This window comes from Orbicella franksi, chromosome 3 (assembly GCF_964199315.1).
Source record: "Orbicella franksi chromosome 3, jaOrbFran1.1, whole genome shotgun sequence".
NCBI lineage: Eukaryota > Metazoa > Cnidaria > Anthozoa > Scleractinia > Merulinidae > Orbicella > Orbicella franksi.
In genome coordinates, this window is record NC_138147.1 from 5,286,734 (window position 1) to 5,297,680 (window position 10,947).

Below are 10,947 nucleotides of genomic sequence, written 5' to 3' on the forward strand. Positions count from 1 at the left end.
TTACTGTGGATCGTATTGATGATTTCTTTTAATAGTTATATAATGTATACTTTTCGATTATGTGGTGCTCATACAAATTGAGTTGTAAATGGATGGAACGCCTGCAGTTTACGCATGCGCGGTTTAACTTCTCAAGATTTTCGTTAACTATCCATGTCAACCTTTTTCAGACATTACAATCCTATCCCTTTCTGGTTAACTATTATTTCTTTGATGTTTTTTTTTTCCACTTTAATTAGTTGACTATTATTTTAAGGTTTATTCGCTTAAAGATGATTTCCACTCCGTACTGCGCAGTCTCAGCACCTCAATGTTTGTGAGTCTCACCCGATGGAATGCGAGTCGATGTTATTCGTTTCGAACCACATACCTTATCTTTGAGGCATTTTAAATTCTTTTTCCAATAGTTTCTTTGATTTTCACAGCTGCGTGTTGTTTCATCGAGTCATATCAGAGAGAACGAGGCATAAAGCTTCGCATCCATAATGGTGGTTGACATGAAACATATACGTTTTTGCGAAATGTTACATTTCGTGACTTCTTATATGAACAAAACCCGAAAAAATGCAAAACAAACTCTCGAGAGTTGTCTATGTGCTTCATTTCACGTAACACCCAAAACAAAAAAGAGCTGCAATGATTCCTGTCGTTGTAACTTTGCTGTGTCGCCATTTTGTAGCATACAATTCAGACGGGGTTGGCTTTAATTTCTTAGCCTTTGGTTCACCGTTTTGCTTTTGCCAAAATCTAAACCCAGTTTTAGTATTTTTGGAAAGGGAGGAAGAATTAAAGTTCTTCACTGATGAGATAACGTTAAATAGTCAATGCAGATTCAAATACACCAAGCATGAGATTTCCGTCGACTTTTAACACTCAAAATCAGAAATGGGTGTAGCGACATCACAAGCCCACAACAAAATATCACTTCGAGTTGCTAAGCAACCAGTTAGCCAATAAACGATGGCTCTCTCTGTCCTCTTTGTTTCCTCGACCAAGCTAGCGAATGTTCTCAGTCAGATGTACAGAACCGGTAACTGTGAAAATCTCTTTTACATCGCCTCTTGTCTTCCAAAACAAGTAAATATTGCTCGTTTGGCACTCCGGAAAATACTAACCCAGGTATTTCTCATTTCCGTGTTGAAGCCCGCGTATATAAACACATTAACACAAGCATTAGCGTACGCCATAAATACAGTTATTTTGACTAAAGTCAGAGGAGTGCAAGTAGGACAACCCAACAAACTGATAATGTCAATCACTGTGATTGGCGTTGTCAAGAACACAAAAATACCAACAACGATTAGAACAATCTTGGTTGCCCTTCTTTCCTTACTCCCGCCCGGCCTTGGCACTCGTGGGGCTAGGTCGTCAATCCGATCGCCTTCGGTGGTGGTTCGGAAGGAGACGACAGTAACCGATTGATCTTCCTTGTAAATCGTAGATGGTCTGTCCACCGTCGTCGATCCACGACTTTCGCTGACTTTTATACGACGAATCTGATTCCGCGCAGTTTTGAGGATGAAGTAGTTGGTGAACCCAAGGATTATGATAACGGCTAAATTGACGATGGAAAATAACATAAAGAGATACTCTCGGCTCAGTGTAGTGGAATACAAGCAAATGTCCGCCACATCAGCGCTCTCTGCGGCCCCCCATCCCATTAAGGGTAGAAATGCGATAATGGACATCAACACCCAAGACATGCCAACAATCAAAGCTGCTCTGCGCGGTTCAGCCAAGATTGGATAGATGAAAGGTCTTCGCAACGCAATGTATCTGTCAAGACTTATTAGTGTCAAGTTAAAGTTGGACGCGCCAAACAGAAACACTGTCAGCGGTATAACCACAAGACAAGGAACCAGTGGACTGTTGTCTGTTTGATTCAGTTGATCGGCGAGGCGCAGCGGCATAGCAATTGCCCCTTGAAGCATATCAGCAACGGCCAGGTTAAGAAAGAGAAAGTTACAAACTGTACGAAGCTTTCTGTTCCACAAGATTGCGAGGATGACCAAGAAATTACCCAGAACAGCCACAACGGAGACAGTGATCATGAAGATTGATGTTAGAATGGTCTCTGTTGAGTAGGCACCCATTTTCAGCTCTTCACAGAGTTTCTCAAAACATGAAGCTCCCTGTTTGTTGTTGAAATGTCAACGCGCCTTTATATCTGAAAAAGACATCTTCGGAGCTGTGACTTCAGAGTCTTCAACTCAGTTGACCAGCAATTCAGCAATGCTGCCTGTAAAGGTAAAGTGGACAAATGAGCGGAAAATTGTCTTCTTTTGCAAAATACAGGTTTTGTTACGTGACAGGAAGACTAACTTTGAACAAATTACGAAAATCTTTCCGGAGAATTTGCATCCAGCATCGAGAAATTTGTCAGTGCAAAATAAACAAAGATTTTATCAACTAATTGGTTTTTAATACCGAGTTTCTGACGCCTGAAGAAAAATCGAAATTATATATTGAAAGTTCCTTAGTTCAGGCTGTTATATCAATAATAATTAGAGTTAAATTCTGGATTTAAAAGGATAAAACGAAAATCACCTTTTATGGATACGTGCCGGGTGTTTTTAATTATCGCAGACGGACGTTTAGGAGGCAATTAAGAAATTTTTTGTCTTAAAAATCATACGCTTTGAATACAGTGCACTTTTTTCACGATTGCCCGCAGACGTTTTGAGCTCCTGCTGTTTTTTAAATTGCACACTTGACTTTTTTTCCGATGTTTTGCATTTTAAGTGGAAAAACATTTCACTTCTAAATTAGAATAGTTTATATTTGTCTTTGTTTTTCAGTTCATCTGGGCGAAAGGCTATCTACATTTCATGATCAAAGATCTTAACACCGGGGGTTTGAAGCGAATGAGCGGAAACTTTTGTATTGTGCAAGACGTAGAAGATGCAAGATGTAGAATACCTGAAATAGGAGTCTCCCCCTCGCTTGCCAAATTAGCGGCAAACGAAGACAATTTCTATGGAGAGAGAACAATTATTAGAGCTTAACTTCTGCACCAGGCTTAATCCATTGATCACAAATATGTATAACGGCATTTACCAGTTCATATATCTATTTGTCGTAACGTGTGCAACCTGCTTTATGGTTATAAAAAAAATTCTCTCTGATAAGCGCCCCTCAATGTCTGATTGTTTGAACCCGGATTGGCCTAATCAACCTGCGTAAAAATAAATCAAGGTTTTATTTTCCTTTGGTTAAGAATAATTTTCTTAATGTGGAGTTTGAGGTTGCCAGTTCAAGGTCAAAACTGAAGGAATAAAAATTAATATGGAGAATAAGCCGCTAAACTTTACAAATTCAAATATGGAGTATAAATATACACCCCCGAAAACGACCACAAGCCGAGCTTTAAATATCCTTATCTCAGGGATTATGTGGACGAAGGATATTACGTGATTACCTGAGGAGATAAGAATTTAATCATTTAATTATCCTTTAGCTAGTTGCTAGCTCCGCAAATAGATATGGGATCCCCTGTTGGATACATGGTACCTCCACTTTTCGAGGGTCCCGTAGACTGTTTCGAAAATTTCCTGACAAACGCCGTAATTTTAATTATAGCCTTGAGTCAAGTTAGCTAAAACGGGTACTTTCTCGCCAGAGGTTTTGGCCTCCGCTATATATATAAAACGGTAAATGTAGTAAGCGCTGGCAGGGCCATAGCCAGGAAAAAATTATGACTGAGGCGATGTCAATGGTTAAATTCTCTTTCTAGGTATTTAGCATTGTTTTACCTTCCCCTTCCAAAAAGCAACAACAACAACAACAACAACACAAACGAAAAAAATGAGTGAGGCAAGTGCCTCGGTTTGCCTCATACGGCCCTGGCTGGTGTAACAAATGAATATTTTTACCAACCAATGATCCACTGCTCTCGATCTTAGAAAGCTCAAAAAAAAAAGAACACTGTTCAAATGGTGTTGTTTATAGTGGTCAATAGAGCGAGTATCTTAAATTACAGCCCTGGTCGTGTACCGGCTTATCAAGCTGAACAAAAATTGGAGACATGAATTAGTAATTAACTCTCAATTTAGTAATTAAAGGATTCTCCGACAGACAAGTAATTGCTGGTGAAATAACATCGTGTTTCTTATTAGAATGGGAGTCGAGCGGCCTTTTTTTTTTCTTCTTCTTTCTCTTTTTCTTTTTTTGCTTCAATGCTCCCAGCCGGTAATGGGAAAACTAACCGTTAAAACACTATATTAACGAGAAACAAAACAAGGTCGAAAATGTAACTCTAATTTTTATTGTGATGAATTGTTTTTAATTCACTTTCGGAAAATTTGTCTAAACATAAATTGAACATCTCCAAGTTGGCCATGTTTATTCTGTTTGTCCCCGCAACTTAATTTTTCAAGCGTATTGTAATTGTATGTAATCTCCTCGACAGTGAATGTTAAAATATAAAATTGCAAGTAAAATCTCGGTTGTTCAAGAAGGTATAAGAAGACCTTTAACTTAATTTCCAAAAATACTCGTCAAAATAAGATTAAAATTGGTCTTAAGTTGTTCAAACCGGGGAAAAGAATTCCTTTCTTCTAAACAACCAAACACTGCAGTAAAAAGCCTACGTGATGGCAGAAGTACAATATGAATCGTTTCTTAGGAACATTCGTCACTCATACATACATTTGTTAGGCTATCATCTGCAAACTTGACAAAATAAATCAAGTGCTTTTGTTACGAGGTGGAAAATGTTTAATTAAATTCTTGGCCGACACAATAAAGAATGAAACTGATTGAGCAAAACATCGCCTTATTTCCTGAGTTGATAGAATAAAGGAAGTTTTTTCAAGAAAACAGTTCAATTACCGAATTTAAAATTAACCCCCAGCTTCTCAACTTTTACAGAGAGCAGAAGATGCGCTCATAAAATCACAACACATAAAATGTCTCTCGTATCCTTAACAGCAATCCGAATGAATGAGTGAATTAAGAGAAGGCGGAATTACTCCACGTTTCTTGACAAATATGAAATTGGCTAATGCTATAATTGTTTCAATCAAGAAAACCTGAAATTTGAAATAACCGCAGTGAATCGAGGAAAACAGTTTTTTTTTTTGTTAATTAAATGGCTTCGAAACACGCTCAGAGACAACTCAGATACAATTCTGGGAGCATGTGAACGAAGCCGGATCCCATAGAAAGAATATTTCGTGAAAGGATTGATATCTCCGTAACTTTGTTTACATAAAATTAGATTTCCCGCCCACTGACTTTAAAATATTTCTTTCAATCGTCCTCAGTAATTTACAACGTCAAGAACTTTGGAGTTAGAGCGCACGTACAAAATTTTACACCCAAGAACAACGCATACTCCGGAATCAAATCAGAGCAATTGGCCACTGGCATTTTTTTTTTTTTTTTTTTTTTTTTTTTTCAACATTTAATCATGTCATCTCGTAGTGTATAAAAGAAAACACTAGGTAAAAAGTTTCTTTATGAGTTTTTAATGGAGGAAATTAAGGTGCGCCGAAGCGGTCCAAGCTGAAGTTTAATTTTGGCGTCTATCGCACAATGTGCAATTTCGTTCATAACTAGAAATGATTGAACCGCTCAATAGTCGGCAATGACCGCCTTGGCGTTTCAAGGTATTAACTCGTGTGTTTTAGAGAAAATATTTACTGGAAGACAAAATGTCTAATAACTGAAAACGGAATATAGAACGCCTAATACACATACTTTGATTTCTACTTACAGTGAATTCAACCTACTACTGTACTGTAAAATGTCAACGGTATGGCGGCAACTTCTGACCTTTTGACGGTGGACAAACAAAATGCTACCTCGTCACGGTTGCAATTTCGTGTTTCACTTTGAATTGGCTCCAAAAAGCTATACGACATTAAATTGAAAAATAGCTTTTAAACGTATACAGTTTTTACTTACATCAGTCGATGAAATATGATACTTACTACAGAAGAGAAGCGACGGGTCCAACGAAGTTGCTTTCTCCTCGTTAACCTTTAGAGAATAAATCGAGTTGATGTTCGAAAGCTCTGTCCTTTATTACAATGTCCACCTATCAAATTTTTGAACAAATTACGATTCTACGAGTTTTCTATTATTACTATTCGCAGTAAAATTTTGATTAAAAATTCAATGATAAAAGCGTTACCTGAGCGCTAATAAAATGTGTTCGAGGTGGTAAAAAGACGTTATTAAAATCATCAAAAATATCAAATAATGAATGAAAAGTAATATAAATCAACATATTGAAAGAATGTTATATAATGTCTGCATAATAACCTACAATGATAAACATTGTCAAATTATAAATAACACCTTGGCTGTCGTATAAAAACGACAGTTTGTATATTTAATTTCCACGTCAAATTTCTTAAGTAAACCAAGCTTATAAAGGGGCATACAGCGGTAGTGAACTAGCCGCTTCAGTGTATTTAAAGCAGGCAGGCCAAGCTCGAAAATGAGCGTCCGCACTGATAACACTTATGTTACGTAACAGTCGAAATAGCAAGATTTCAGCAGGGGGCATAACGTTATAAATATTTATTTGCCGGCTGAGAGGTTAGTATATGTGGGTTATTGACCAAGCATGAGGTTTGCGTGTTTATGGACCGAGACGGAGTCCAATATCCAGCTCTCTTGACCCAGCAAGCTTGATCAATAAGGGATTTACTCAGTGGCGGACCTAGGGGAGGGCCCCCTTCTTTTGGCCAAAAAAAAAATCGCAGAAGCAAGAAAAGCCGGCAGGCCAAGCACCCCCCCCCCCCCCCCCACGAACGTTTCGGGCATAGCCCTTCTTCAATGCATATGTGAAGCCGTTAATCATAGTTCGGTTCGTGCGACTTTTCATTTGAAAGCAACGTACGGAAGCTAAGCAAGCGGAAACTAGACGCGCGCGCGCCGTTTACAAGAAATTGAAAACATTATTTAGGCCCTCTAGTTACATAGCGCCGAGCCTAAAAATGATTTCCTTTTCTAATTGCTTCTGTCTGAAACTAACGCCCGTACACTTCCTTAGACCTCTTACAGCGATGTCTGATAGACTGAGCCCGGGAGATCAGTCAAAGTGCTCTGCGACCGGGAAATCACAAGTGTTCTTTTGGGCGCTTCGAAGACGTTCCCCGAACGTTCGCGTAAAGTACGACCGGTGTCCCCGATGGTAGCTCCATAGTGTCCGTGCAGGTAGCCAATCACAGCGCAGGATTTGGTTCATTTTTGCTCGCTCACTGAACTAGCCATATAACAAAGTTTAAATACTGTGACCGAGGTTTTTAAAATGCTGCCCCAGCAGGCCTGGGGCAGCATTTTCAAGCCCGAGGTCACAGATTTTCACCACACGGACCGACCCTTAGCCGGCAAATAACATGTTTATTATTTTTTTCCTGCAGTAAATTGGCTTTATATAAGTGGGTGTAACGTTTACGCCACTGTGTCTCCGAATCGGCTTACGTGCCGTCTACAAACCGTCATCCTGCGTAACAAATCTTCGCAACGATTAACTCAGACACAAAATTTGGAATTTAAGACCAGATACATTTCTTACAAATCAATATTTATTGCATTTAGTTCACCACTAAGTTCTGCATAATTGTTTTTCCTGTGTCAAATTTTGTGCAAAGAAAATGGAAGTCGTACTGCAGAAACAATGTCTGTCAGTCGTTGCGAATCACTTGAAATCAGGCTCTTATATCGTAAATTGAAAAGTAGAAAGCGAGGAAATTCATTAAGGGTATTCCACAGAAGTTCTCTGAAATACATCAATGATCAAAGAGATACCTTGACTGAAGTTGACTAATTTTTTGGTAAACTTGAAGGTCAAGATAAACACAAGATTACGCTCCATTACAGAGCCGTGCTAGTCAAGCAACTCAACAAATAAAACACTCAACTGAATTTACTTACAGTGGCTTTCCCTGCCATTTTAAAGTGAAGAGATAAACTTGTGCAGATTAATCGTCGATGGAACTGTAAAAAGGCTGAAGATTACCGCTAGTTTACTCACGAAGATTGATCAACTCGACAATTTCACCCGCTGTGAAAGCGTTACCGTGACAGTGGTCAGAGATAGAAAAATCCGGACCGCGCTAAGAACCAATCACGATTCGTTACCGTGCCCTCTTGGAAAAAAAAGTATATACAGTGGGAATCCCACTTTTTCGAACCCTCATTTTTTCGAACCTCCCGATAACTCGAACCAAAAGTCGTTTCCCTCTCCTCAGTCGAACACTGTAATTTTACGCCGATTTCTCGGACTCTCTGATTTTTTGAACCAATTTTCGTTTCCCTTGGAGGTTCGAAAAATCGGGATTCCACTGTAGGTGAACGAGTATTGACTAACAATAAACCTACATCGCTTCAGGCGTGAATTTTTTTCTTTCTAATGAGATTTCTGGCCACTCAGTTGGATTTTATATTAAGCTCCACTGTTTTTTTTTTTTTCCATGCAGGTTAATTTTCGTTCAATGCTCGTTCATATTTTCTTAGGCTTAAGAATAGAAGGGTTTTTACCATACGAATCCTTATATTTTGACTGTTGCGTAACACCAGCGCTCATTTTTCGAGTGGGGCTACCTACGTGTTTCACCTAAACGCACGAAAGCAAAAGATGGCTTGATTTGATAACAGTTAAAATGTCATCCAAGTTAAATTAATTAGTTACGTTATTGGTAGGTTAAGTAAACTCGTAAGTTTATAGGTTAAGGTTAGTTACAAAGTTCGGAAGGGGCATTGCCTGTCGACGTTTCCGCTCCTTAACAGAGCAAACCATTTTAATTTTTTGTGTAAAAATTTGAGATGAGCAAATAATTATATTCCTGTGTGCAATTAAACCACTGCCAAGATGTATAGCCGTTATTTTTGGCTTTATTTGTCTGATGAAGACCAAACGTTAATTTTTCGATTGTACCGTCTTAGGGGTCCGTCTTATAATATTAATTTTTTTTTAATAAACGTTGTGTTTTCTTTTTGATTTTGTCGGCATTCAACCAAACTAAATAATATGAACAACTCGAACTCCAGTTTTACCGTCTAATTAAAATATAGATATATTATGATTTTTTTGTTTTTGTTTTGCCACATTATGAGCTGTATCCTTTAGTTTAACCTACTGCAAGTAGCTTGGTTTACATTTTGACTCAACCAATGTTTCCCTGTCCGATATTCGTTATTTCAATGTGCAAAACGACAACAGACTGAGCGAACTTGATGAATTAATCCAGCGCCATTTTTGTACTGCGGGTTTTGATATTGAGTGTCCGTAGTAATTATAATTAGTAGCAGGAGAGGATGATCCACCGAACTTTTAAATTCATGAATTTCATCTTTTGACATGCAAATATCAGTAGTATGGATAATACCTTGTGAAGGCGCAAGCTCAGATGCCACACGGTTACGACAAGGTTTCGTTTTCAAATGTCTTTATGCTGGACAGCGTTTTTGAATGTATGTGTTTATGCTCATTTTAGTGTACACAGAAGGAGAAAAAAGCATTAAATAGCATGCGCTTTTAAAAAACAAATTGGTATGGACGAGGCTGAAACTGAACCTCAGTCAGTTTTACTCGATCAGCAAATTAATTTTTGTCTTAATTGGCAAGACCTGGCTGTAAGCCAAGTTAGCCAAAAGAAACAATAAAATCCAACGACTGTATAATTATAAGTGTTGTAAAAAATTGTTAACAACGAGGGTGTACATTACGCGGAATATTAACCCCACCGAATGAATTTCCCTACCTCAAGGTTTTCTCGCCGGCCTTAACAATTGAGGCTATTGATTCTCCTGTGCTTATGATATCATGCATATTTCCCCGTTATCCGCTGCTCGTTAATACAGTATTTATTAACTTGCAGTTAATGTCCCTGGCAATAATCCTTTCAAAATACCAATTCACCTCAGGGTTTGATTTTTTATCCAAATGAAACGCCAGTTTTCATATAGCATATGCCCAATCCGAAAAGAGTTTTTCAACAATCTCGAGATTTTTGACGCAATCATTCAATCATACCGGTAATGGAAGACGCCAAAAATTGGAAAACTACATCGTTAAACTCGTTATTAGCCTAATAAGTCTTAACTGGCACACGTGCGAGAAACCGCTAAAATGATGCCGTCTTTTCAAAACATGAGCATTAAGAGCCACAAATGCAACTGCGGCTTTCTTGAGAGCCAAAAAGATTTCCTTGCCGAATAATAGAAAGGAAACTGTAAACTACTTAAGTACTTAAAGATTAATGACAGGAAATGATGGCGTCGCAAATGCGATCAATATAGTTACATCGTCAAGAGTAACTCCAGAACGAAAGACAGTGCCTTATCACATTTTCCAAAACTCAACGGGAGAGTTGAAAATGCGATCCGCCATGGAGTATTTTCACAAAACTCGAGGTGTTTGGCGAAATCAGTTGCCTAATATAATCATCTCAATCGTAGCTTGAACAAAAGAGTCAACGGAGAGATAAGTCAAGAGAGTGTTAATAGGCTATTTCCGACTAACTTTTTTCCTGTGTTTAAACCTCGCTCCATTTACGAAACCACAAAATGTAATGAAATCGGTTTGCATAAAAATGAACATGGAATAAAATTCATATTCATACTGAAAGGCTTACGCTATCGAGCTGAAGGTGAGAGGAAATTTCAAATAGCCTATTTATTTGTACATATTTTAGATCAATTTGTAGCCAAATTATTCAGTAGACAGGAATTGCCGAACTGTTACCTTAAACGATATCGTAGGTAGAAGCTATTAAGTGTCTACCGAGTTGGTCAGCTGGACTTCAACTGGTATGCCAACAACCGTAAATTTCTAGAACTTTAATATTCTCTCTAGTCAAGTTAATAGGCCGCTCTTCACTTTAACTGTCAAAATATCTGGAGAAATATTCATTAGATTCCCAGCTACGAGAAAAATAAATTACAACTTGATGAGCGCTGGAAAATTCACACGAAAATAAAAACATTGTACAA

The 10,947-nt window shown here is 38.2% G+C and overlaps 1 protein-coding gene across 1 annotated transcript; it reads right to left on the minus strand.

Annotated features, from left to right (window-relative positions):
- Positions 1 to 390: 390 nt before the first annotated feature.
- LOC145482970 (adenosine receptor A2a-like) lies at positions 391 to 2,129 on the minus strand. The gene has a single exon (XM_081461598.1). It carries the CDS (start codon positions 2,091 to 2,093, stop codon positions 1,050 to 1,052), a length of 1,044 nt encoding a protein of 347 aa, XP_081317724.1. The 5' UTR covers positions 2,094 to 2,129; the 3' UTR covers positions 391 to 1,049.
- Between the last annotated feature and the right edge of the window lie 8,818 nt (positions 2,130 to 10,947).

Bases quoted from the DNA above. Each gene is read 5' to 3' on its own strand.
- LOC145482970 (XM_081461598.1), bottom strand. From the start codon at position 2,093: ATGGGTGCCTACTCAACAGAGACCATTCTAACATCAATCTTCATGATC.